At 39.0% G+C, this 27,796-nt stretch overlaps 2 protein-coding genes across 2 annotated transcripts in view; one reads left to right on the top strand and one right to left on the bottom strand.

Annotated features, from left to right (window-relative positions):
* Positions 1–91: 91 nt before the first annotated feature.
* On the top strand, positions 92–27,767 carry sms (spermine synthase). Its single transcript, XM_057821124.1, has 11 exons — positions 92–274; positions 5,396–5,516; positions 5,598–5,685; positions 10,934–10,998; positions 11,071–11,246; positions 11,328–11,484; positions 14,923–15,010; positions 15,168–15,282; positions 16,479–16,558; positions 17,012–17,127; positions 22,008–27,767. The coding sequence occupies exons 1-11, from the start codon at positions 229–231 to the stop codon at positions 22,036–22,038; spliced, it is 1,083 nt and encodes a 360-aa protein (XP_057677107.1). The 5' UTR covers positions 92–228; the 3' UTR covers positions 22,039–27,767.
* LOC130906623 (adhesion G-protein coupled receptor G2) overlaps positions 24,539–27,796 on the bottom strand; it is a 34,569-nt gene continuing 31,311 nt past the window's right edge. Inside the window, exons 27-29 of the mRNA XM_057821123.1 lie at positions 26,438–26,539; positions 26,209–26,322; positions 24,539–26,092 (exon numbers count right to left, since the gene is read on the bottom strand). Coding sequence (XP_057677106.1) covers positions 25,965–26,092; positions 26,209–26,322; positions 26,438–26,539 — 344 coding nt within the window. The 3' untranslated portion in view covers positions 24,539–25,964. The remainder of the gene's footprint in view (positions 26,093–26,208; positions 26,323–26,437; positions 26,540–27,796) is intronic.

The following is a 27,796-nucleotide window of genomic DNA, read 5'->3' as shown; positions in this document are numbered from 1 at the left end:
GGGAGATCAGAAACGAAAAGCGACCGGGCGCTTCGAGCAGGGGGATATCTTTCTTGAGTCAAATCCCTACTCTTTGCTCATGGCGCATTGACTACTCATTCAGCTACTCTCGTCTCGTCCGGGGCCGGTGTAGCAGGGCCCTCCCCTCCCCTTCTCTCCGTCTCTGCACTTAAACGCACACTCACTGCGCCTGCCTGTGCCAGGAATGGATAACGGCTGCCTCCAAACATGGCACTGCGACACTATACTCTCGACTTCAGCCTCTCCACGGCAGGTAAGAGGCAGGTCCCCGCACTATGATGTTGGTGGTGTAGTGGTCTGCATGCTAAGCTAGCCGGCTAGCATCCCATGGTCGTTAACCTGCTACGATGTGAGTGTCAGTGCCCTTCAAAATGTTAAATCGATTTGAATGAGACGCCGTCGATAAAATGTACGTGAACGTGACATGTATGCTCCAGGCGCTCAATATTGGATGCAAATAGGTTATGGAAGATTTTAAAAGTCACACTTTCAATTTATGCGCCATTTGTCGGTCAGTTTTGTTAAACGCTATTCATGGCATATTTTGTAGTTCTGTCATTGGTGATGATGGCAGCGCCATCTTGTGTTCATATACCGGAAGTAAGTGAAATTTGTCGTACATTAATTGGAATATAGGGAAACAAACAATGTTTCTTTTCGATTAAATCGACATGAAATGCGGTTATATTTGTAATACAACCATACTAGTGACCAAAACTATCACGGCAATTGATTGTATTTGAAATTATTTTTTCCTATTAGGTGTAACTCCTTAGTATTTTCAATCAAAACAATGTCTCAAAGGGCTTCACAGTTTCAAGAAAAAATTCACATTACTGGTTGCGAACTGACTCAACTGGATGGACCTGTGTCTTTTCCCCTAATCTTTGGACCTAAGGGAGATTACATCTTGGTATGATACATTTGTCATCTTTAGCCCTGGTATTTACTTTTACTGAAACGAGTACAACAAACTGTTGGAAGAATAATAGTCTGATTGAAAAAGGCAAAAGAAGGATCAAGAGCAATATGGCTGTCCAGTGTAATAGCCCATAAGTATCTCTGTGTCCCTGCCACAAGTGCTGCCTTGTATTTTAGTGCTGAAGGCAACATTGTGACCTGCCCTCACTCGTCTTAAATCCCAGCAAAAGTTGAAAGACTTGTTTGTTTGTTTGTTTTTTTTAGCAAAAATCCCCAAGCTACAAAACAATTTTCTGACTAAATGGCCCATAATTGTTTTGATTTCAATTTCATATGTCGTGCGGTTGCAGTTAATTGGTGAATATGGTTCTGTGTAGTAATATAGGGGTCGTTTACATGGTGACTCTCTGAGAATACGAAAAATTTGAAATTAGAAATGTATATGGGCCCGTCTCTATTCGAACAATGTCGCAATTCCGCATGAAAACGATGTAGTATTCATGCCAAGCCGTAGGGGGCAGTGCAGATTTACAAGGTGACAGCGAATGATGCACTTTGACCCCACCAAGCTCCTCAACCTGGAAAAAAATATGCCCGCGCACTCGAAGCAATCGCATTTTTATTTTGTTCAAAAAGGCACAAAAGTGGAAACATTCAACATATTTAGTTTAAAAATATTATTAAAACAGTAAATTAAAGCCGACATTCCGCCATATTTGCTGTTTTTAATGTTTAGTAGTAGGGTTGGGCATCGAGCATCGATGGGAACCGTTTCTAACACTCCGATGCTCCCGGAATCGTCCGATTTTTAAATTTCGATTCCTTGTTTCGATGCCCTGACCACCAAGCGGAAAAAAAAATTGCTCGAATTTAAAGACAGATATTTATATACAAGTTATAATTAGCCCTGTGAGAAGTTCATTTAATTTCAAAAAACGTCGAGAAGTTAAGACTTTAAAATAAACTATGCAATTTTTTGGACCCTGCATTTAAAACATTTTTTTTTTTTGACCCTGCCTCTTAAAAGAATCGGAATCTGGAATAGTTCGGAACCGGAAACAGGCTTTATTTAATCTGTAAAAACACAGCGCTGTAGAGTGATGAGGGTGTAAAATTAAAACATAATAAAGCTAACTGTCAGTTTTCGCTCAGTAGTCATTGCTGAATAAAACACCAAGTAGCACTGGTCCCTAATGTGCTCAGCAGGTATCATACATTTATTTTGAACAGTGCAGAACTCAAAATCCTATCATTACTTACAGTTTAGACTAAAGATACACGATAATATCGGTCACCGATAATTATCGGCCGATAATGGCAATTATGACGTCACACAGATAATCCAGATAATAAAAAAATTCAACCGATAATGCAATCCGATAATTATATACTTGATTTTACCTCCAAATGTGCGCAACCGAAGAATTCAGCACGCCGCCTCCTCAACCCCTCCCCTCTCTGAAGCCCCTGAGGGAGGAGGGGTTGAGGAGGCGGAGTTACAGGACAAGAAGTAGTTGAATATTATGGCGGCTGTTACTAAAAAAACGACGCTCTCGCCATCTGCAAAACATGTACCGTAGAAGTTCCACGAGGCAGAAAGAACGCATCCTCATTCAAAACCACTAACCCAGCAGCCATTTAAAACTGCATCACAAAGAATTTTGGAACAAATACGAGGCTGCTGCTAGCAGGAATGCTAAAGCTATTGTAAACACTAAGTTAAACTACAGGGCTTGTGACGATACAGAGTCGGGCTGTTTGGGAATGCAGCCCAAGGCGGGTGGTAAATTCGCATCTAAGGCTAAACACCGGCACTACTGGAGACCGATAGTCGGCAAGTAGCCGTCTTCCAACGGAGCCCGCCGCTCTGGCCAGTCCGGCAGGCCGCCGCCGCCTCGCCATAGGCGGGCCGAGCCCGGTTCCCCGGCCTCTGGACCTCCGGCGAACACCCCGGTTTCTCGAGCGTTCCCCCACGGCGTGCGAGCAGAGCCAGGACCCGAATACGCCGCGGCGAACCGGCCGGGGCGGGCGGGTTATCCGGTACGAATGTAGCTGCTGCCGCCGCCGAGACGAGACAGTTTGTTTTTTTTACCTTAATGACCCGAGAACCAAAGCCCTGGATAAAAGAAATAATGCAGTTTATACGACCACCATTCTTCATGAAAAAGTGATGTCCGGTAAGAAAGCTTATCATGACGGCACAGTGGTTATAAGATAATTTAAACATGGAGAAAAGGAAGTCAGCCAGTCAATAATGCATTCAGAATGTGAAATGACGAGCGGTCAGATGACTTTGTAACGCTGCCTTTATATTCGGCTTAATAAAACTCAGGCACAAAACAACACGCACGCGGATGCGAGCTCCAACTCCGTCCAAATAGTACTGCCGTGTAGCAGTTTAGCTGCTGTTACGCAAATGTCGTGAAAGCCGCAAATGTAAACAAAGCGCTGCAGAATGGTTACATGACATCTCGCTCTTTTGAGGTAATCATTTCCACAGTGTGCAACAAAGCAAAAAACATTAGCAATCACTTTTTAAATTATTTAACTTATTTCTCTGCTCAATTGCAGTCACAGTAGATAATCAAATTCTTAAATCAATATTCTGTAGCCACAAATATTATTCAAAATCTTTCCTTCTTCAAGTTTTTTTTTTTTTAGGATTAAGTATAATAATGTATTGCTTAAAACAAGGCTGTTAAGATTATTTTCAGCTAGCTATTTTTCTTCCAAGAAATCTGAGAGAAATACACTTGAAGCGATGGCAGATAATTTCACTTATTGCCAATAGGTTTACACTTAAAACTGACTAGTTTTAAGGCAGGTGTGTTTTGCAGCGGATTAATGTTATATATGTTAGGAATGGCTTACTTTTAAAGGCATTTTTGTGCAACTTAGGTATTTACTCTGTAAGTAATTGTTGCCAAAGGTTTACCATTACACAATGTCAGACAATCTGTCATTATTTAGATGTTTGAATTGACGACTTGTTCATACTTTATGTTGAAAAAAAGAGCAATAAATTATATTTTTGCACAGTAATATTTTCTTTTGTGTATACTTTAAAATTTTACATAAATCTTTGAATAGAATTATCGGCTTGACATTATCGGTTATCGGTTGGAATGAGGAGGAAATTATCGGTTATCGGTATCGGTTGAAAAATGCATTATCGTGCATCACTAGTTTAGACTAACTTAAAACTTAACTAGAACTTAAAAATAGCTTGACACAAATGGAAATTCAATTGAAACACGTGGGAAAAACGCGTAGCTTTCAAGTGATGTGTGTTATCAAGCATAATTACATTTTTAGGTAAACTTTTTTTTTGATAAGATCTAGAAGTTTTTTGAGTGAAAGCAGTGAAATTTTTTTCTAGTCACATCTGAGATGCAATTGTTGGCTGTTTTCAACAATGTACATAAAAAAATAAAGACATTGATTGACTGAAAATGGTTCAATATTGGATTAGATGTCTTTTTTTTCTCATGTATATTTAAAAATTGCTCTTTACCAAAAAAAAAAAAAAAAAAAATGTTTTATCCGATTACTCGATTAATCGATAGAATTTTCAGTCGATTACTCGATTACTAAAATATTCGATAGCGGCAGCCCTAGTTAAATGCGTCAAATATTTTAACGCGATTAATTAAAAAAAATAATTACCACCCGTTAAAGTGATAAATTTGACAGCACGCTTTTTTTTCATTGAATGGGATTTTTTTTAAAAAACAACATATTAGCCAATAAGAGCATAAGTGTAATGTTAAAATAATTTTTTTTTAAAAATGCCGTCCTTCAGGTGAGTCCTCAGCCACAGCTCAACATTATTATCGGAACCCAAATAATTGAATAATTGTCCAATTTCCATATTTGTTTTACCACCGCTAGACACACTAAACACGCTGGAGAGTACTGTCGTAGCTGGTGGGAATGGTTCATAACAGCGTTTACTAACCTTTAATTTTGTAAAAAGCGAAGGGTGGTCACAAAAATGAAAAATCATATTGGAGGAATTGCCTCCTCTGGCAGCCAACCTTCACAAACATGTTTTACATGTCGGTTGACCCACTTTCTCTCAGCTGTGGCCATCTGTAACTTTTCTGTATCCAAAGTACTCCCATACCAACGACTTTGTTTTCTTTGATGGGGGAAATGTTCAAGTGTTCCACCTCCTCCAGCCATTGTGTAGCACAGCTGAGTCTCTGTCTCACTGAGCAACAACCTGAGGGGCAGAGATAAGCCCTGCGGCGGCAAGCAAGGGATTTCTACCTTTTGGGACATAAAAATAGCCAATACCGTAAGAACGGCACGACGGAAAATTTTAGTGATTTTGAAACCGTGAAGTTTTCATGCCATTGTATACCTTGAAACCGGTAACTGGCACATGTCTAGTTTTGATAAAATGAAAAAGTAACTTTCTCCCGCCGTCTACACCTTGTGTTGTTTCCAGTTGACTCTGCCTCAACAGTCCCGAGCCTATTGTCTATATTCCACGAGCAGGAAATGACAGAGACCATACATGACACAGACGGGCGCGGGTATCTCGCCACCTTTGTCGGAAAGAACGGCAGGTAAATATTTAAGAATAAACAGTCTTATCATCGTAAACTGTGTATTGATTTATGTTGATTTCTCCTCCTTTTTCCATCCAGGCTCGTTATTCTGCGGGTGCATGCCCATGGCTTGCTCACCATTGACTTGCAGTGTTATGAAGGGGATAACATCGCACAACTAGACAATGTAGGTACTAAAGATACACGATAATATCGGTCACCGATAATTATCGGGCGATAATTGCAATTATGACGTCACACAGATAATCCAGATAATTAAAAAATTCAACCGATAATGCAATCCGATAATTATATACTTGATTTAACCTCCAAATGTGCGCAACCGAAGAATTCAGCACGCCGCCTCCTCAACCCCTCCCCTCTCTGAAGCCCCTGAGGGAGGAGGGGTTGAGGAGGCGGAGTTACACGACAAGAAGTAGTTGAATATTATTGGGGCTGTTACTAAAAAAAACCGACACTCTAGCCATCTGCGAAACGTACCGTAGAAGTTCCACGAGGCAGAAAGAAAGCGTCCTCATTCAAAACCACTAACCCAGCAGCCATTTAAAACTGCATCACAAAGATTTTTGGAACGAAAACGAGGCTGCTGCTAGCGGGAATGCTAAGGCTATTGTAAACACAAGCTAAACTACGGGGCTTGTGACAATACAGAGTCGGGCTGTTTGGGAATGCAGCCCAAGCCGGGTGGTAAATTCGCATCTAAGGCTAAACACCGGCACGACTGGAGACCGATAGCCGGCAAGTAGCCGTCTTCTGACGGAGCCCGCCGCTCTGGCCGGTCCGGCAGGCCGCCGCCGCCTCACCGTCGGCGGGGCGGGCAGAGCCCGGTTCCCCGGCTTCAGGACCTCCAGCGAACACCCCGGTTTCTCGAGCGTTCCCTCACGGCGTGTGAGCAGAGCCAGGCCCCGAATACGCCACGGCGAACCGGCCGGGGCGGGCGGATTATCCGGTACGAACGTAGCTGCCGCCGCCGCCGAGTTGAGTCACGTTTTTTTTTTTTTTTTTTTTTTACCTAAATGACCCGAGAACCAAAACCCTGGATAAAAAAAAATGCAGTTTATAAGACCACCATTCTTCATGAAAAAGTGATGTCCAGTAAGCAAGCTTATCATGACGGCACAGTGGTTAGATGATAATTCAAACATGGAGAAAACGAAGTCAGCCGATCAATAATGCATTCAGTATGTAAAATGACGAGCGGTCAGATGACTTTGTAACGCTGCCTTTATTTTCGGCTTAACAAAACTCAGGCACAAAACAACACGCACGCGGATGCGAGCTCTAACTCCGTCCAAATAGTACTGCCGTGCATCAGTTTAGCTGCTGTAAAGCAATTGTCGTGAAAGCCGCAAATGTAAACAAAGCGCTGCAGAATGGGTACATGACATCTCGCTCTTTTGAGGTAATCATTTTCACAGTGTGCAACAAAGCATATAACATTAGCAATCACTTTTCAAATTATTTAACTTATTTCTCTAATCAATTACAGTAACAGTAGATAATCAAATTCTTAAATCAACATTCTGTAGCTACAAATATTATTCAAAATCTTTCCTCCTTCCAAGTTTTTTTTTTTTTTTTTTAGGATTAAGTACAATAATGTATTGCTTAAAACAAGGCTGTTAAGATTATTTTCAGCTAGCTATTTTTCTTCCAAGAAATCTGAGAGAAATACACTTGAAGCGATGGCAGATAATTTCACTTATTGCCAATAGATTTACACTTAAAACTGACTAGTTTCAAGGAGGTGTGTTTTGCAGTATATTAATGTTATATATATTAGGAATGGCTTACTTTTAAAGGCATTTTTGTACAACTTAGGTATTTACTCTGTAAGTAATTGTTGCCAAAAGTTTACCATTACACAATGTCAGACAATCTGTCATTATTTAGATGTTTGAATTGACGACTTGTTCATATTTTATGTTGAAAAAAAGAGCAATAAATTACATTTTTGCACAGTAATATTTTCTTTTGTGTATCCTTTAAAATTTTACATAAATCTTTTAATAGAATTATCGGCTTGACATTATCGGTTAACGGTTGGAATGAGGAGGAAATTATCGGTTATCGGTATCGGTTGAAAAATGTATTATCGTGCATCACTAGTAGGTACTAAGGTTGGGAACCTCTAGGTAGCTCACGATATACGATTTGCGATACAAGGTTCACGATAACGATGATCTCATGATATGGTGATACAACAATTATCAATACATGGATCTGGAAATCAAAATGCCCACAAGACTGGCTGCAATTGCTCTGGTTTCATTGCCATTGACGGCACTAGACGTCCAATCCAGTCAAAATGAATTGAAGTCTAGCGCTATCAACGTAGACATTATTCTAATGGAAGATTTCGGTAGCAACCTCTTTCTTTCTTTTTTTTTTTTTTTTTTTAAACAATATATGGATTTTTGGTGGGAGCATAATGATAACCTTTTGGGTCACAAAGTGTTGCAAAATATCACCTTTTCGATATACAGTCCCTGACAAAAGTCTTGTCGCTTATCCATTTTGTAGAAACAATTGCTAAAAACCTAAATTTTAATTATTCAATTGGTTTCAGAAATGGCTCATATGAAAGCTAAGACCCTCCCAAATGATGTTGAATGTACAAAAATATATTTGTTTCACTGAAAAAAGATTTATCATTTAATGAAGACCTAAAGGTTAAGCCTTTCGCAACATGCAATAATTCCATTTATCGCACGGTAAATAAAAATGAAGGCGATAATTTTTCCGCTGCGATTTATCGCCTCGCGTGCACCTGCGTGCGCACGTGCGGCTGACGTGCTGTTAAAAGTTCGGCTTCCTTGTTACCAACTACGCAAAATGCATTTTAGTTCTGTTTTTAGTTTAGTGCAGTTTAAGTTTAGTGCAGGTGGAGAAAAAAAAAAGAAAAGGTGACGCTTACTATTGAAATGAAGACGTTAATGATAGCAAAATATAACTTTGCATCCATGAACTGGGTCGTAGAATGCCGATCTTGGCCGGCGGTCCCCCTCCGTTCGCCAGTCTTTATAAGTTAAGGTGACAGTTCTTATTGTGGTAACATCGCCTAAGAAATCGCCAGCTTCGTCAGGTTTCAAATCATATCATTTATTCCATCAACTCGCTAAGTGTCCACTGCTGTTGACGCCAGGATCGAAACAGAAAGTAAAATAGCGCTTTCCTGCTCACCGTCAGCCCCGCGGTGCATTCAGGTACACTAAAAAAAAGTCCGCCACATTATGCGGTGCGTTCAGGTACACTAAAAAAAGTCCGCCACATTAGAAGCAGATTTGTTACATAATTACAGGTACTGTAGTGTATTATTGTTATTATTGCTATTATTATATTATTGTTATTCTGATTTTTATTCATATTTGATTTGTTTTGCTCTTTGTAATTGCTATTTGCAATAGTAACAGCAGTATTTATTTAGGATGTAGTGTGGGTTTTTGGGCTGTGGAACGAATTATTGGAATTATAATGTATTCTTAAGGGAAAATCCTGCTTGACATACGACCATTTCAACTTACAAACAAGCTCCTGGAACGAATTAACTCCGTATGTAGAGGTACCACTGTATTACACATGAAACGCCATAGCAAATGCTATGAGAGAAAACGTTTTAATTTGCCTAGATGCTTAAATTATTAAGTGGAATTTTATTTTTCTTAAAAAACACATTTTATTTCTTCTGTGTTTCTGTGCAGCATTAATATTGTTGTCTTTTCATAAAAAGTATTTTTGAATTTAAGAGTAAACATTTATTGCGTTTAAATGGGTGTACATGATCTATTAATATATAGTGTATTCTCACAGTGTTATTGTAAAAAAAAAAATTTAAATTGGGGGGGTGCAATAATATCGCATATCGCAATAATTTATGAAATAAATTATCGCACACTAAAATTTGTTATCGCGACAGGCCTATAAGGTCAAATTTTGGCAAGAAAGAAGTTTTGGCGCCTACAGAAAGTAGTGTGAAAATTGGACAAAAATGTACTTCAAATACAAAAATATGTTACATAACATAAGCGAATTAAATAGTGGTGCTGTGAGATCCAAATTTTAATATTTTAAATGACTTCTATGGGCTTCGGCAAGGATTCATACAATTTATTGATGAAGTCATCAGGAACATCAATGAAAGCAGTCTTGCATGCCTCCCAAAGTTCAACATTTTTGGGTTTTGTCTTCCATGCTTCCCCTTTCATCCTACCCCAGACATGCTCAAGGATGTTCATGTCTGGTGATCTTGATCTTCTTTGCCTTGAGGAACTTTGAGGTAGAGATTGCAGTATGCGATGGAACACCATCCTGCTGCAGAATTTGTCCCTTTTTATGGTTAGGAATGTAAGAGGCAGCTAAGATTAGTTGATATTTCAGACTATTTATCTCTCAGGATGCAAACATTTAAAAAACCGTGTGGCATTTGCCAAGGCCCACTGCCTGTCAAAAGGATGGACGCTGGAAAAGTGGCAAAAGGTGGATTTTTCAGGTGAATCTTCCATTGAATTACACCACAGTCGCCACAAATATTGCAGGAGACCTACTGGAGCCTGCATGGATCCGAGATTCACTCAGAAAACAGTGAAGTTTGGGGGTTACATCATTACCAAAATCATGGTCTGGGGTTACATCCAGTATGGGGGTGTGCAAATGATCTGCAGGGTGGAAGGCATCATAAATAGTCTGAAATATCAACTAATCATAGCTGCCACTTACATTTCTAACCATAAAAAGGGACAAATTCTGCAGGAGGATGGTGATCCATCGCATACTTCAATCTCTACCTCAAAGTTCCTCAAGGCAAAGAAGATCAAGATCCTCCAGGACTGGCCAGCCCAGTCACCAGACATGAACAGGATGAAAGAGGAAGCATGGAAGACGAAACCCAAGAATGTTGATGAACTCTGGGAGGCATGCAAGACTGTTTTCTTTGATGTTCCTGATGACTACATTAATAAATTGTATGAATCCTTGCCAAAGCCCATGGAAGTCATACAAAATATTTAATGTGGATCTCACAGCACTACTACTTAATTCGCTTATGTTATGTAACATATTTTTGTATTTGAAGTACATTTTTTGTCCAATTTTCACACTACTTTCTGTAGGCGACAAAACTTTTGTCTTGCCAAAATTTGGCCTTTTATGTCTTCAATAAATGATGAATCTTTTTTCAGTGAAACAAATATATTTTTGTACATTCAACATCATTTGGGAGGGCCTTAGCTTTCATATGAGCCATTTCTGAAACCAATTGCATAATTAAAAGTCAGGTTTATTAGCAATTGTTTCTACAAAATGGATAAGCGACAAGACTTTTGTCAGGGACTGTATTGTCAGACCTGTAACAGGTACATTTAACAACACGCATGCGCAAAGTGGCCTTGTTCACTTTCTTCAACTTATTTCTTCAGCTTTTAAATACACTGGAGAAGAAACTAAAGGTTCTCTTGAATGACAAGATAACGCGCATTAAGAGGTAAGGTCCTTAAAGCAATTTGCTGCATCGCCTCACGCTGCATTCGTGATGATTCCGCGTTGTTGTCACAAGGCTCCCGCCTCTCATCCGAGGAGCCAAAGTAGACCGTTACTGGCCCACCACAGACGGAAGGCTGACTGAATACGACATCGATCGCGTGTTGTACGACGAAGACTCTGCATACCAAAATATTAAAATATTGCACTCGCAGCAGTTCGGGAACATGCTGGTCCTGAATGGAGATGTCAGTAAGTGTGTATAGCCCTCTGACAGAATGGAGTGTTACAGACGTGTATAAGTAGTGTTTTGATAATGATTTCACCCCACAGATCTGGCTGAGAGCGACATGCCCTACACGGAAGCCATTATGGGTAGCGGAAAGGAGGATTACACCGGCAAAGAGGTGCTCATTTTAGGAGGAGGGGACGGAGGCATCCTAGCTCAGGCAGTCAAGCAAAAGCCAAAGATGATCACCATGGTGGAGATATCCTTGACTGTTTCACTTAAATGCAGATATGAACATTTTTTGCAACACTTTGCGTGTATTCCTGCTTAAACTTGTTACTAGTAAACTTGGTACTGAAAGATGATAACTTATCGACAACCCTTTCAAGTCATAGACTTCATAATGATATTGACAGGACACATTCCCCAGACACTATGCCTTCAAGTAGGTGGCCGTCCCACATTCCACTTCAGTTATTCGCAGTCGGTCGCAGTTATACAACACATGCAGCGATCCAACGCCGGATTTAGGTTAAAAAAGTACAAAAGCTGTACCGCATACAAGCAGGAAGGATTGTCTCAGGAGTGATTTGTTCGAGGATTCAAGGTAATTATTATATTTTTTGTACCGTGCATGCATTTTGAAACGTTGTGAAAAAAAATCAATGGGAGAAATTAACCGCGACGACATTGGCGTCATAATTCGCAATATTTACGTAAAATAAATGCTAACTGCCCGTTTTTGTTGCTTTTAACCAAGAATCGAGACTGTTTTACGTTCATATCAATAAAGACTTTATTCACAAGAATTTTCAACATTAAACGCTCTTTGTGGTGATAAGGCGACGCTACAGTGGCTTAAAGGCTAGCTGCACATTCGATATATTTACATAAAATAAATGCTAACTGCCCGGTTCGTTGCTCTTTTAACAGAGAATCTAGACTGTTTTACGTCCATATCTATTAAGAATTCAGGGATTTAAGCATTTATTCACAAGAATTTTCAACATCAAAAGCTCTTTGTGGTGGTAAGGCGACGCTACAGTGGCTTAAAGGCTAGCAGCACATTCGATATATTTACATAAAATAAATGCTAACTGCCCAGTTCTTTGCTCTTTTAACAAAGAATCTAGACTATTTTACGTCCATATCTATTAAGAATTCAGGGATTTAAGCATTTATTCACAAGAATTTTCAACATAAAAAGCTCTTTGTGGTGATAAGGCGGCGCTACAGTGGCTTAAAGACTAGCAGCACATTCGACATATTTACATAAAATAAATGCTAACTGCCCGGTTCTTTGCTCTTTTAACAAAGAATCTAGACTGTTTTACGTCCATATCTATTAAGAATTCAGGGATTTAAGCATTTATTCACAAGAATTTTTACAGTAAAAAGCTTTTTAACTGGGTTACCACTCGGTTAGCTTTGATGGAGATAGGCCCCATATTAATCGGCCCCGCCCTCCGTGTCCCGTCAATATCATTATGAAGTCAATGTTCAAGTTTAACCCTTTCAAGCACAAATTAGGATTTTTTTTGTTTTATTTTGTGCAGGTAGGTCTGCACCTATCAAATATTCAGTGAATCTATAATCTATCAATTAGTTCAAGTAATCGAATTATGAACATTAAATGGGTTGCTGAATAACTTTTAGGATATGTAACACAAATAAACAAGCCTTTATGTTTGCAATAATGATTATTTTAACTTGCTAAGATTACACTTTCAGAAGATCATTAAATGTGAATACAAAATAAAATTAGGCAGAATTACACTTTCATTTCACAAGAGCAATAAATGCATTTTAAAATAAAATACCTCAGCTTAGCCACAAACAATATATATATATTTTTTAATGAGGATCTAAGATCTGAAATGGCAGTTGGCTAACTTGTATCGATCAAACACATATTCCCACAAAAAAACTGCTAAGTATACTTCTAAACAAAATAAAAAAGGCATAAACAAAAATATTAGTTCTAACAATAATATACATTATGTTGGTCTTAACAGGGAGCAGCTGATTCAGTTAGACGAGTTATGGCATATTCACTGCCCATATCAATTAAACTAAATGCAACACTTTCAGAACAAAACATTACAACGTCACTATGAAACGAATCCTTGAAGCAGCAAAATTTGATTTGAAGCATTTTTTTTCTAAACAAATTTTACTCGGGTTAAACGATTAATCGTTTCAGCACTACTTTCAGGGCACTCATTTAACTCATCAGCTGGCATTGATGGCGCTAGAGGTCCAATCCATTTAGAATCGAAATGGTTTGGACCTCTGTTGCCAATGTTAAATGTAGAAAAAAAATACAATAATGATTAACAATATATTTATATGTTTATTTATATGTACACTCACTGGCCACTTTATTAGGTACACCTGTCCAACTGCTCGTTAACACTTAATTTCTAATCAGCCAATCACATGGCGGCAACTCAGTGCATTAAGGCATGTAGACATGGTTTAAGACAATCTCCTGCAGTTCAAACCGAGCATCAGTATGGGGAAGAAAGGTGATTTGAGTGACTTTGAACGTGGCATGGTTGTTGGTGCCAGAAGGGCTGGTCTGAGTATTTCAGAAACTGCTGATCTACTGGCATTTTCACGCACAACCATCTCTAGGGTTTACAGAGAATGGTCCGAAAAAGAAAAAATATCCAGTGAGAGGCAGTTCTGTTGGCAGAAATGCCTTGTTGATGCCAGAGGTCAGAGGAGAATGGCCATACTGGTTGGAGCTGATAGAAAGGCAACAGTGACTCGAATAACCACCCGTTACAACCAAGGTAGGCAGAAGAGCATCTCTGAACGCACAGTACGTCGAACTTTGAGGCAGATGGGATACAGCAGTAGAAGACCATGCCAGGTTCCACTTCTTTCAGCTAAGAACAGGAAACTGAGGCTACAGTTTGCCCAAGCTCATCGAAATTGGACAATAGAAGATTGGAAAAAAGTTGCCTAGTCTGATGAGTCTCGATTTCTGCTGCAACATTCGGATGGTAGGGTCAGAATTTGGCGTCAACGACATGAAAGCATGGATCCATCCTGCCTTGTATCAACGGTTCAGGCTGGTGGTGGTTGTGTAATGGTGTGGGGAATATTTTCTTGGCACTCTTTGGGCCCCTTGGTACCAATTGAGCATCGTTGGAACGCCACAGCCTACCTGAATATTGTTGCTGACCATGTCCATCCCTTTATGACCACAATGTACTCAACGTCTGATGGCTACTTTCAGCAGGATAATGCGCCATGTCATAAAGCTGGAATCATCTCAGACTGGTTTCTTGAACATGACAATGAGTTCACTGTACTCAAATGGCCTCCACAGTCACCAGATCTCAATTCAATAGAGCATCTTTGGGATGTGGTGGAACGGGAGATTCGCATCATGGATGTGCAGCCGACAAATCTGCACCAACTGTGTGATGCCATCATGTCAATATGGACCAAACTCTCTGAGGAATGCTTCCAGCACCTTGTTGAATCCATGCCTCGAATTGAGGCAGTTCTGAAGGCAAAAGTGGGTTCAACCCATTACTAGCATGGTGTACCCAATAAAGTGGCCGGTGAGTGTATATATAATTAGTACAGGATTGCCATCAATGTCAATGGCAGCCAATAAGAAAAAAAATCTGTATTGGTTTTCGGTGTGATTTTGCATTTGGTCCTTGACAAGCTTGACCACATTGATCAGAAGGTGATTGACGGGTGCAAAAAGTACATGAGGAAGACGTGCGGCAACGTGCTGGATAACCTCAAGGGTGACTGTTACCAAGTAAGAACTGGAGCAAAAACATTTTTAAGAGTCACTGTCTACACTCTCACATTATCACACAAGCATTAAACACTATGAAACTGTGTGTGGCTTAAAGCCCTTATCTGAAGTGTCAATATTGGGCGATAAGTCAAGTGGGTGATGTGTTATGTGTCAGATTCTCGTGGAGGACTGTGTGCCTGTGCTCAAAAAGTATGTCCGAGAGGGAAGAACGTTTGACTACATCATTAACGACCTCACTGCAGTCCCGATATCTACAGAACCAGAAGAAGGTGAGTTTACATTCTAGAGGTTTTTTTACACTATCAGCAGCCTAGTATGAAAAGCACAAAATGGGAGGAGCCTCGTATCTTGACGTAGACGCTGTCAGGAAGTGGGTGGACTTCACTATTTGCCCCACTGTATGTGGGCTACAGCTTTACAAATTGTCAAAAGTGAAGGACGGAGAAAGCTTCAAAAACCACGATTACCTTGTTTGCTGTCTGTCAAGTAGAACAAGTTCACGTTTAGTGAGGACAGAACGCCTCAAGTTAAAAAAGTTAAAAATAAGATGCTCAGTGCTGTAATAAGATACTGTTTACTCAGCTTAAAAAAAAAAAAAAAAAACGACTGGAGACAATGGGGGACGATACTCCGGCGTCGTAGTCGAAATCGCATAAATCAAGTCCGTCGTAATCTGGGGACTACCTGTACTCCCATTGTGGTTGTTCGTTGTTTTTTTAGGAAAAAACCGGGAACAAGAATGGGGTATGGGAGACAGAAAGAAAGGAAGCAGACTGAAGAGGATAAGAACAAACAACAAGAAGAAATATTACGGATGTACTGATCGCATCTTGTCGAGAACAGCCTCTCACTTACACAATGAGTTGCTAGAGCACCCTTATGCAAATTTAATGATGGCTGACACATTTGTGCCTTTGATAGTAGAGCTACCAAGCTTCTTTAACAAGATCAAAGCTACAAACCTGTCAATCATCGTTAACTTTAAATACCAAACGCAAGCTGGACAGTTTAGCCACACTGGAGGGAAGGTGAGAGGGTCTGGCGCTGTACCAGCAAGAAACAGAAAAACAAATTATTATTTTTTTAAATTAAAACTCCTTTGCACCCGATTCCGATCCTCTGAAAAATGGTGCGATCGGCCCGATTTCCGATCACGGGACATCCCTAAAAATACATCATTAATTGCTTGTGCTGAGGCCATTATTTGCATGTCGCCATCTGCCGAAAAGCCTGATAGCACTGATCATTACGCTTGTAGTTTATATTTTGGCCCCTGCCCCTCGGCAAAAATTCACTCGACTCAGGAAAACGGCCCCCTCCGTTCACTTTCACTGAGAAGCCCCCTCTCAAATACACAATGAATGGGTTGCCGCATACGCTTTCACACCAGGCTCACGTTAAACGTCCTTAAGAATTTTCCAACAGGTGGCATAATCCATTGTGAAAATGAATGTTGTTGTTGCAGACTCAACATGGGAGTTCCTTCGTCTCATTTTGGATCTGTCGATAAAAATGTTGCATCCTACGGGGAAATATTTTACCCAGGTAGGTATGGTTTTCTCTATTTTTGACGAATCTTAGAAAGGCATCGTTTCCCACTTAGTTTTTGGGATTTACATTTCAACATAAATTACAAAGCTGCTTTTACATCGTGGTCTGAATCAAGTTTATTTTGAGGATTTTCCATGGAAATGGAGGGTGTCATGGTCTACTTTCAGCTTTAATCAGTTGGGTAAATGAAGCACGAGATGAGGTGCAGAGCCAGCAACTCATAAATTATGATTTTCCAAAATGAATGCTTAAATGATCCGTAAAATTGACACGTGATGGTTAAATGGACTGTTCAAGGGGAACTATCTTTGTAAAGTATTTGTAATTAGGGAAAAAGTATCTTGGTGTAACCAAAATGGAAATGAGCGGAAATTTACATCATTCAGCTGTTCTTGGGGCACGACGACTAAATATCATATCAGCTCTTTTTTTGTTGTTGATCGTCAGGGCAACAGCGCTAATCTAACAGAGGCTTTGAGTCAGTATGAGGAGCAGCTTGGAAGACTCTCCTGTCCTGTGGACTTCTCCAAAAAAGTGGTTTGCGTGCCCTCCTATATGGAGCTGTATCCTTCCACGGGAATCTACGAACATGAAGGAAAATGGGGGGAAACTACATGCATTTCTGCTGTAACTTAACCCTTTAACACCTTATTTTGGTGGAATGTGCATGCTTTTGATGTTGCCTTTATATTTCAAAGAAACAATTGTTCACAATGGCCAGTTTTGGGTCATTTTTTTATGTCCAAACTGTTTTCTTAACTGACCAATTCTGATCAACATTTTAGACCCCAAAAGACCAACAAAAAAAATCCCAAAATCTTTTGTCAAAATTTATAATGTTGATGTCCCATTGACAACCATACATGCTCGACCAACCGTTTTGAAGCTTGATAATATTTATCCAACTTGTTAGGATAAACATTCAACAGAAGAAAAAATAATAATACTGGTATGGTCATAGGCGTTTTTGGCCTTTACACATACCATTGTCAAAACAGGTTATATACAGTGCAAAATAGTGGAAAAAATACAAATACATATGGCGGAAAACAGGTGACTTGAAGTTCTGCTCTGAGACCACCCAATTTGGCCAAATGTCAAAATTGTTCTATATGCATGTGTGATACATCAATGGAAAGCTTAAAATCTCAATTTTCTGAGGGAAGAAAAATTTTGAACAGGAGGGCATTTACAAAAAAAAAAAGAAAAAATTAAACAGCATAACCTGAACTGGAGGTGAGAGCACACGAGAGCATAATTAAAGACACCATGATTTTAACGAGATATTATAGTGAACTTACCTTGCTTCGATTCAAAATTTCCATGTAGCATGTATCGCAGAGTGTCAAGACACAGCTGTGAATGGCCACAGCCAGATTTTCGGGGGATTTTACAGTGAAACATGGTAATATAGCAAGGGTCGCGATGCAGAAATCGCAGACATCAAGGAGTGGTCAAGATTTTCTTTTTCATATATTTACCCTTTTAAAAAAAAAAAATTCAAATTTTTTTTTTGTTTGATCGATTATCATCTAAAATATTGGGGAAAATGTGACGGTAACGAAAAAAATACAATTAAGCTATAGTTATGAGGTAGAATTTCTTGACTTTTTTTTTTTTTTTTTTACAGATGCCAATTTTTTCATTGTGTCGTAATTTGTTTAAATATGCGAGTGAACAATTTTTTAAAGTCGTGTTTTTTAATTATTTTTTTAACTAAATATTAAACATCAATTTATGATTGTAAGCTAAACATGACAGACATTTCGAAGAATAAATACCATTACCCTCTTTTTATGGCCAGGTTGCAACAAAAGCGGTTGCGCGACGTCTGTAAACGGGTTTCCAGGGTAAAACGGACAAATTAAAAATAGTTTGGGGGCTTAATGCACCATGAATCTGCTATGGCAGCATGTAGAAATATTGTTCTATCAAACACAACAGTTCTTTTGGCTTAAAATACAGCAGTTTATTTTAAAGAGGGGTGAAATAGCAGAAACTGCTTTTTCAGACTTGTCTGTGTTTTCCGCCATATATATCTTAACACAAAAAGTGTTTGAAGGATATCTCTTTGCGAAGTTAGTAAGGGTGTAACGGTACATGTATTCGTATTGAACCGTTTCGGTACTTGGTGGTCTGTTTGGAACGGAGGCGTACCGAACGAGTTTCTGACGTAATGTAACACTTATTTTTCGAGGCTGCAAGTCGATCAAGTTACGTACCTGCGTCAATACTACTAGCTAGCAGACCGGTATTCTGACAAATTTTGCAACCCATCAAAAATTTCTACTTTGCGGTTTTGCGCATGCGCGTAACGTTAAAAATGAATGCGCCCATTCCAAAGTAAACACTACAAACTTTCTTTAAAGAAAGGAATATTTAATAAAGTTTGATCATGTGTGAAGACATGTGCAAAGTTCTCAGACACATCCTACCATGTTAGCTGCACTCAGCAACTGCACCCCGCGCTCTCGCTGTAAACGACTTCGCTGTGTCGTTAAGTATTAATTTATGCCATCTTCGTGTTGCACATGTATGTTTATGATGTATCTAGTTTAGTTAGCACCTTTGGATAACATTGAGAGTCCAACTGATTGTAAAAGAGGGCTTTTTCAGTGCCACAAAAGCTTTGGGAGCAAAATTTTATAAGGGAGCAAATTTTGACAGAACATCGGAAGTCACTCGTGTAAAAATACGGTGGATCCTGTCGATTTTCAAACTCATATGCAATCGTAACTTACTTTTTGAGTCCATCAGATCTCTTGAGTGGTAGATCGGGGCACAGTTGACTTGTCTTTGTTGATTTACAGTTGTCTTCTCTGCTATAATAATAACCAACACGGCCCCGTGTTCAATACAAAGCCCTCCGACCACAACAAAACAAGTAGGAACTAATATTCACATAGGAACTAAAGTTATACAACATAAAATATACAATATAAATGAATACTACATCACATTTGTAAAATACAAACACATAATGAAATAAATAATAGCCCATTTAAATAAAATGAAATGAGCTAAAACACCTGCAATTAAATAATAATAATAGACAGATCCTGCTTACACAATTAAATGTATTAATTTCTGTTGTGTGGCGCTTTAACTTGAGAAAATCCACCAATAAAGCTTTTGAAAACTGTTCATAAGAAAATTCATTGAGGCATTTCATTTGTAAAATACATGTTAAAATCTTTGTCATTGGGATTGCTTTTCTCTTTAGCACAGGACTTTTTTTCTTCTTTCTTTCTGAAAGAAAGCTGACCAATACGCGGGGTCTGAAAGGCAAATTGTTGTTGGATTATTATCTTTAAATACCCACTACTTTTTGAGCAGAATTCTAGCTTTGTATATACTGTTCCTATTGTTGAAAGCACAAAAGTGTGATAAACAACTAGCACATTTATATTTTGCATTTTGTTTTCTTACTGTAGCGAAAATGAACCGAACCGTGACCTCAAAACCAAGGTACGTACCGAACCGAGATTTTTGTGTACCGTTACACCCCTAGAGGTTAGGGATTGTACCAGAGGTTGCGCTAGACTTTTTCGTTGTCTGTCATTTTGACTGACAGGGTCATAAAAATCCGGTCATAATTTATTTTTACCCGTCAATTAAATTTTTTAAATGATGATAATGACATTGTGGTGACCCTTTGTTTGGCATAATTCACCTTCCGTACTTGTGTGTCCATTTGGCCGAGCACGTTACCGGCTACGACAGTCACGTGACACTTAAGAGCCGCGCGCGGTCCCCTCACTATCCACTCGCTCTCGCTATATGATTGGCCGAAGAGTCGAAATGCTCTCCCGTGAAATGCCCGTTTAAAAATGTTCCCGTTGTTACTTCTTGCGTTCGCTTATAAGTGCCTATTTAAAAAGGAAAAGCGATGGATGATACTACACACAGAGCGTATTATTAACAAATGTTAAAGTTGTATAATCATATAGCGAGAATAAGGAACGTGACTGACAAGCGCAGGCCCCCGCGAGTGGATAGTGAGGGGTCAAGGATAGTGCGCCTACAGCTAACAAGACTCTTAACACTGCATACCGCTTCAACATATTCAATAGTATTTAGTTTTCATTCATTTTAAATTAATATTCTGTCCGAACAAGCTTAACAGAGAATCCACACCGTGCCATCACACATCAAGCAGATGAATATGTAACTTTTTCTCCGCAGTGACAAAAACAGCTAACTGTGGCCCCAGTAGTTAGGTAGCCTACCATATGTAGCATATGGAACAATGAAATTAACAGTTCACCTGCTGTGGCCTGAACGTAGTCTCACACTTTCCTCCTGGTGCGCATGGACTTGAATTGCGTGCCCGCTTGTGCAGTCCCTGTTTTTTCACCTCTTTTATCAACACCATTGTCGTTTTGGGGCTTTTTGAAGAAACTTCGGACACTCAATTGCCTTGACATTTTTCAGAATAAGGCCAACGACGTCATGCATCAAGAGAGACAATAGCTAATTAATAAGCTCACTCGCCACCCTGTGGTATGGGGTGTGAATTGCAACCGGTCAAAATGACTGATGGATTTCAGTTTTTTCCGTCACCGTTCTAAAAAATCGGTCAACGACGGGAAAATATTCGGTTAACGCGACCCCTGGATTGTACCCATCACCTTATCAAAAGTATATCCATGCAGTCAACCTTCTCGAAAAACACACATCTATATACAAATTGAAAAGATTGATAGTGAAGAAAAAAAAAATCAAAAACGATATTGGAAAAAAAGTCTTTTCAAAAATATTGACAATAAACTAGTTCAGTTAATTTTTTTTTGGCATGCGACTCAAAGTTTGCTCTTGAACGGTACACGGACCTACGTCACACAGTCCTCTTCCGCTGTTTCTGCGCTGCTGCCACTTCTCACTCACCGAGACGCCGACTCATCCGAGGAAAACGACGACAAATCCGGTTCATCCTCTTTCTTGAGTTGATAAAATAATACATTAGCTTGCACTAAATTTAGTTTTCGATTCATTCTGCATTCTGCCTCCCTTCCCTTAGGTGCCGCCCCGCTTGGCAATTTATTAAAATTGTTCACATTAGGTCCATCTTCATGACCTCACAATGGCTCATGGGATATGTAGGTTGTTGTGGTTCTTTCGGTTTTGAAAAAGGACAAGAAATGATAGAAATATGGACATCAACACATGGTGCATGCAGCGTTTTAATGTTTTTTTTTAATGAGAGCAATAAAACTCAAATGACATTACCTCCCAATTAACTTGGTCGATTGACTTCAAGTAAAAACGGGTGTGGAGTTGTGGACCTCAACTTCCGCAATTTCATATGAGACCCAACCAGCGGCGCGAGGCTTCAAAGATGATATGCGTAAAAATGTCGCCGCCGACATGTTCGGTGTTAAAGGGTTAATAACTACTGTGAACCCATAAGCTATTTTTCACCATCCTTGACACTGTGCTTCAGCTGGGTTTTCTACACTGTGTGGAAGAAGTGACAATTCGCAAGTGCCCCCCCAGCTTCCTGAATGTGTACAGGCTTTCTTCTTCTTCTGAGCATGAACACGCTTACTGTAATTATGTACCAGTGCACAACACACAGACCCTATATTGGAAAATCATATGGTTCTAAATCTTTATCCATCACTTTATCCATAGCATCCAAACACTCCAAATGATCAGCTGACAACCTATGTCTTTGCCCTACTCCCCATTTCCCTCCACACGTGTGTTCTCTCGAGCCTTTTAGTTGTAATTTTTAAGTATTATTTGCTGCAAGCCAATAAGTCCATTTTTTTGCATCACTTTGAAGGCCCGTTAATATTAACAAGTATGCACTCTTTTGAACGCTCTCGTTAGAAGTTTGAACTGTGAGCTGATACACTGAAATGTGACAATGTTACTGAGAAAACAGTTGCCCTTCTTTTAATGTTTGTTGTTTGCCCTTTGATGAGAAGATAGCAACTGAATTACTTTTAAGTCTTTTTTTTTGTTTTGTTTCAATACTTTAATTTTTCATTTGATTTGGGTTTTTTTTCCTTTCCATCTTAATTTCTTGGCATTACAGCCAATGATTCCAATGTCCAAAGGGAAAAAATATATACCTTTGTTGTTTTATGACCTGTTTTATTTGCAACATTGGTTTCTTTTGATATAATAAATTGTGCAACACTGACTAGCCACAACACGATGACCACTTAATAAACCAATTAATATACAATATATGATACCTCGGTGTCGTTGCCATTGACCGTTGTCACGGGACGTCCATCGCCGTCAATGGCAGCCACTGAGTTCATACAGTTCTTATGTTGGATTAGTTGGTTAGAATATTGTGGCTGGTCTGTGTATGTGAAGGACGGTGAATGTAGCTTGCGTAGCACGTTTACAAGTGACTTGTGGGACTAGCTGACATTTATTTATCTCCACACTATGTTTAAGTGACTGACAAAGGCTCAGTCACATTAAAACTAAAGTGGTTCAAACAGATGAAGCCAAATGATTAAATATTCATGGCTTAATTAATTCATGGCTGTTTTTTGTTTTGTTTTGTTTTTTGTTTTAACTTTTCTTCAAACAGCTGTGTTTTCGTCAGTGATGACGATAACAAAAATAGTTCGGCGACGAACAATTTTTTTCATGCTGTGACGATGACGAGTTAAGAATGTGTCTTGGAAGACGAATGCCAGTTTTCGTCTGATGAGATGTGAACGTGATGAAAAGTCTCCATACTTGCCGTCATAAATTCACAATGTGTGAGATTTTGTGATCGTATGTGTAGAGAGCACGCATTGTCGCAGTGTTTGGTCGTGTCACTTCCGTGACGTGCTGTGCTTACCCCCCCCGGCTGCTTGGTAAGTTTTGTTTTCTTATCTTGGCTAGATATGCCATGTTGCTTTAAGCTTTAAAAGTCTTTGCTGAGTTATCATAACCAGTGTTGGTAATCTTACTTAAAAAAAGTATTTAATTACAGTTACAAATTCTTCCAAAAAGTAATTGAGTTCGTATCTCAGTTACCTGAATGTAAGAGTAGCTAGTTATTTGGCAAAGTAGATGGTGTTACGTCTGATGTTTTTTTTTTTTTTTTTTTTTCACCCCCCCAAAAAAACATAGTAACCTTTGCTATGTTTGGAAGTCATTTAATGTTGTGAATCAATCGTTAAAATTGTTAAACTTGCTCCCGTTATTGCATTAGTTCCCTTCTGTCTACTTTCGATTTATGACATTTTTAAAACTTTCATTATTTAAAGATGAATTCAAGTCAAGATTTTAACAATTTAGGAGTATTTTAGATTTTAAAAATTACTTAGGTTTGCTAGGAAAGTTCACTACAACAGAGCCTTCCTGAGAAGTCTACTGCTTCAAGATGGCGGCTGTTTACGAACACCGGCGAGTATCATTTCGCATCTAGTTATATATACGTGTGATATCTACCGTAGCCTCATGTGGGCATAGTTTGTAGGCTATCATCTACAGTCAGGTATTATTGGAGCAACCTAGCATCGCGTTTGCAATGGCGTCACAACTCCCTTCCCTCCTCCCCACCCCCACTCTGCTCTCTCATCTCCATGAGTACGTGTCTCAGACTTTTCTCGCGTCATTCAACAAACGTAGTAACTCATAATAACGCACGCCTTTACATCCTCAGTAACTGTAACTGCGTTGCCAAGATGAGAAAAGTAATTAATTATATTACTCCTGAAAAAAATAACGCCGTTATAATCTAACCAGAGGTTGCGCTAGACATTTTCGTTGTCTGTCATTTTGACTGACAGGGTCATAAAAATCCGGTCATAATCTATTTTTACCCGTCACTTAAATTTTTAAAATGATAATGATGACATATTCAATAGTATTTAGTTTTCATTCATTTTTAATTAATATTGTAATGCTTGCTTGGCAGCGAAAAATTAGACACGGAAGTCGTATTTTTCTCCCTCTTTTTACTCTGCTTACCGCCAACAACACCAACAAAACAACAACTCCACCCCCAAAGAAAAAGAGGCAACTATATAGACCCCAATCACCAACGTCACACAATGATCTCAATTGTGGTTGTCAGCCCAAAATCTTCTAAATATATATTAAATGCATCTTACCAGATATAAAATGACTACTACATAGTCTGTGGTGATCGTTTGGTGCCCAGATTTCTTGTCGAATTACAGCAGTCCATCTCGCTCTCCTCTTCGGGTCTCTCAGAATACGGTAGAACTTCAAGTCTCTCCGTCTATCTTCTCTGTTACTGCAACCAACCGCCACACACGCCTTCACCATTTTGATTATTAATGTTAACGAGCAGAAAAACACGCCGTAATAGGAGGCATGTACGTAGCGGTAATGTGTAAACATGACGAGCTGACGGACAAATGGCGGCTCCAGTCCGGGGGGGCTGAGTTGTGACGTTATGTGATTGGGGTCTATACACAGGCGGCAATCTAGTCCACCAATTGGATGACGCGCTGGCACACCGGGTGCACCAATAAGAACCTCGCGTTGATGTGTCAATCACGGTGCCGCTGCCAGACCCCGATGACGCTACAATAGTCTGACTGAATAGCCAACGACGTCATGCATTAAGAGAGACAATAGCTAATTAATATGCTCACTCGCCACCCTGTGGTCTGGGGTGTAACTTGCAACCTGTCAAAATGACGGACGGACTTCAGTTTTTTCCGTCACCGTTTTTAAAAAACCGGTCAACGACGGAAAATATTCGGTTAACGCGACCCCTGACTCTAACGCAGTTATTAATTAACAACACTGATGATAACACACTAAATGTAACTTGTAGAGTTAGCATTAGCGTCGTGAGTGTCGTCTTAAACTATCGGAAAAGTTTTTACATTTAGTTTGTGGCGTCCAGATGAGTTTGAAAATGTTGTACTGTTTTCCTTCTTAGTGTGTATTATCATCACAAAGATGGTGGTGTCCCTGCCGACTCCATTCAAAATTATTGGAAAAATGTATTTATTCATGGACTAAAACTTTTTGAGCAATTGTCGACTAAAACTGCACAAAATTTGAGTTTTCGTTGAGTAAAATGAAACAAAGACGAACACATTTAAAAATGACTACAATATGACTAATAGTAATAAGTATTTTCGTCAAAAAGACTAAGACAAAAATTAAAAGCCTGCCAAAAACAACACTGGAACATAGACAATTTTCAATGTAACATATTTTACCGCTGAACTCTCTGTTCATGAATAAACAAAATATAACTTGCTAAATCTCAATATTTTACAGTGAAAAGTCTACTCCCAACATTCATGATGCCTCAGAGGTTTGGTAGTTGTTTCATAAATTCACATGCTTTACATTCGCAAAGAGAACATTTTAAGAGATTCTGACAAGTAAACAATGGAGGAAATTTCAGTGTCCATTGAAAATGCTATAAAATGTACAAAATACTAGTCATTTACTAAGTATTAGAGTGTGAACTGTGTGATGTTCTCTGACGGCTTCTGTGCTCTCTGTTGAGTTCGTTGATGACGACATCTATGTTAGGGTCTTCGTCACCAGTGATTATTCTGTCTTCAAATAGATTTCCTGAAACACAGCATCACCATGAATTCACTGAATAATATCAGATGGGTTTGCAAGTAAATGTATCTCCAATATGAGGAGTTTGAAACTTATTGTTGCTAAAGCATCCTTGAACTGACCTATGCCCTGAGTCAGCTCCAAGTTCTGAGTGAGGATAGACTGCGACGACTCTGGGGACGGACGTGACGAAAGTGCTTTTTTTGGCCTCTTCTGTGGTGCCGCGCGACTCCATTCTGCAAAAGGGTAGAGTCCAATGAGGTAAGATTTTGATGAGTTTGTTGAAAGCTTTGGGGTTCTAAAATTTTTTGAGTTAAAAGCAACAATTTGGGTGATGTGGAAATGTCTTACCTGAATTCTCAGCCAGTCTAAATTTCCCGAAGCAGAGGTATGTCCGCCATTGCCTCCTCACGGCATCCTTCACCGCACAGTGGAACACAAATATGAAGAAACCTGTAGCAAAGAAGCACGTCAGCATGGACGCTTATGCTAGCTGTCACCTTCATAGACACCGATGTGGCAAGTTAATTACACCAGTGATGCCTTGAGATACAAGTGACTTGTAGTGCTGCAATGATTAATCAATTAACTTGAGTAATTAGATTAGAAAAAAGTAGGGCTGTCAAACGATTAAAATTTTTAATCGAGTTAATTACAACTTAAAAATTAATCGCAATTAATCGCAATTCAAACCATCTATAAAATATGCCGTATTTTTCTGTAAATTATTGTTGGAATGGAAAGACACAAGATGGATATATACATTCAACATACGGTACATGAGGACTGTATTTGTTTATTATAACAATCAACAAGATGGCATTAACATTATTAACATTCTGTTAAAGCGATCCATGGATAGAAAGACTTGTACTAACATTTTTCTTTTAAGAACTACAAGTTATAGAAGTTTTATATTAAACCCCTCTTAATGTTTTCGTTTTAATAACATTTGTAAAATTTTCAATCAAAAAATAAACTCGTAGCCCGCCATTGTTGATGTCAATAATTACTTACACAATGCTCATGGGTGCTGAAGCCTATAAAATCAGTCCCACCCAAGCGCCAGCAGAGGGTGGCAAAACTCCATAAAAAACAATTAACAAGTGAGCGTTTCACTGGACTGTCATTTAAATTTGTCTGAGTGGGGCATCTGCGTTAATTGCGTCAAATATTTTAACGTGATTAATTTAAAAAATTAACGCCCGTTAACGCGATAATTATGACTGCCCTAGAAAAAAGAATTAAATTTTGCTGCTTTGAGTATTCGTTTAATTAAAGTGACGTTGCAATGGTGTGTTTTGAAAGTGTTTGCATTTAGTGATATTGATTTGGGTGGATACACTGCCCTCTTGTGGCAGCAGTGAAAATGACATAACTCTTTTTACATGGCTGAATCCAGCTGCTCCCTGTTAAGACCAACATAAGCTAAGTTTTTGTTTGAGTTTGTTTTTTGAATGCATTCGTAATTTAGTTTATAGGTATATTTAGCTGTTTTTGTAGGAATATGAGTTTGAACAGAATTTGGTAGCAGAAGTCTGCTACCGTAAATGCTATGTAAGTTAACCAATTGTTCTTTTATTGTACTTGGATCCTCATTATTATTATTTTTTTTTTATATATATACTGTTTGAGGCTAAGTGCAATTTTGCATAGTTTGAAGACACACTTGGGAATTTTATTTTGTATTTAATTTAATATGTAATTTTA

Source organism: Corythoichthys intestinalis, chromosome 18, assembly GCF_030265065.1.
Source record: "Corythoichthys intestinalis isolate RoL2023-P3 chromosome 18, ASM3026506v1, whole genome shotgun sequence".
Lineage (NCBI taxonomy): Eukaryota > Metazoa > Chordata > Actinopteri > Syngnathiformes > Syngnathidae > Corythoichthys > Corythoichthys intestinalis.
Note: the sequence above shows the minus strand (reverse complement) of the source record. Positions and strands in the feature narration are given on the sequence as shown.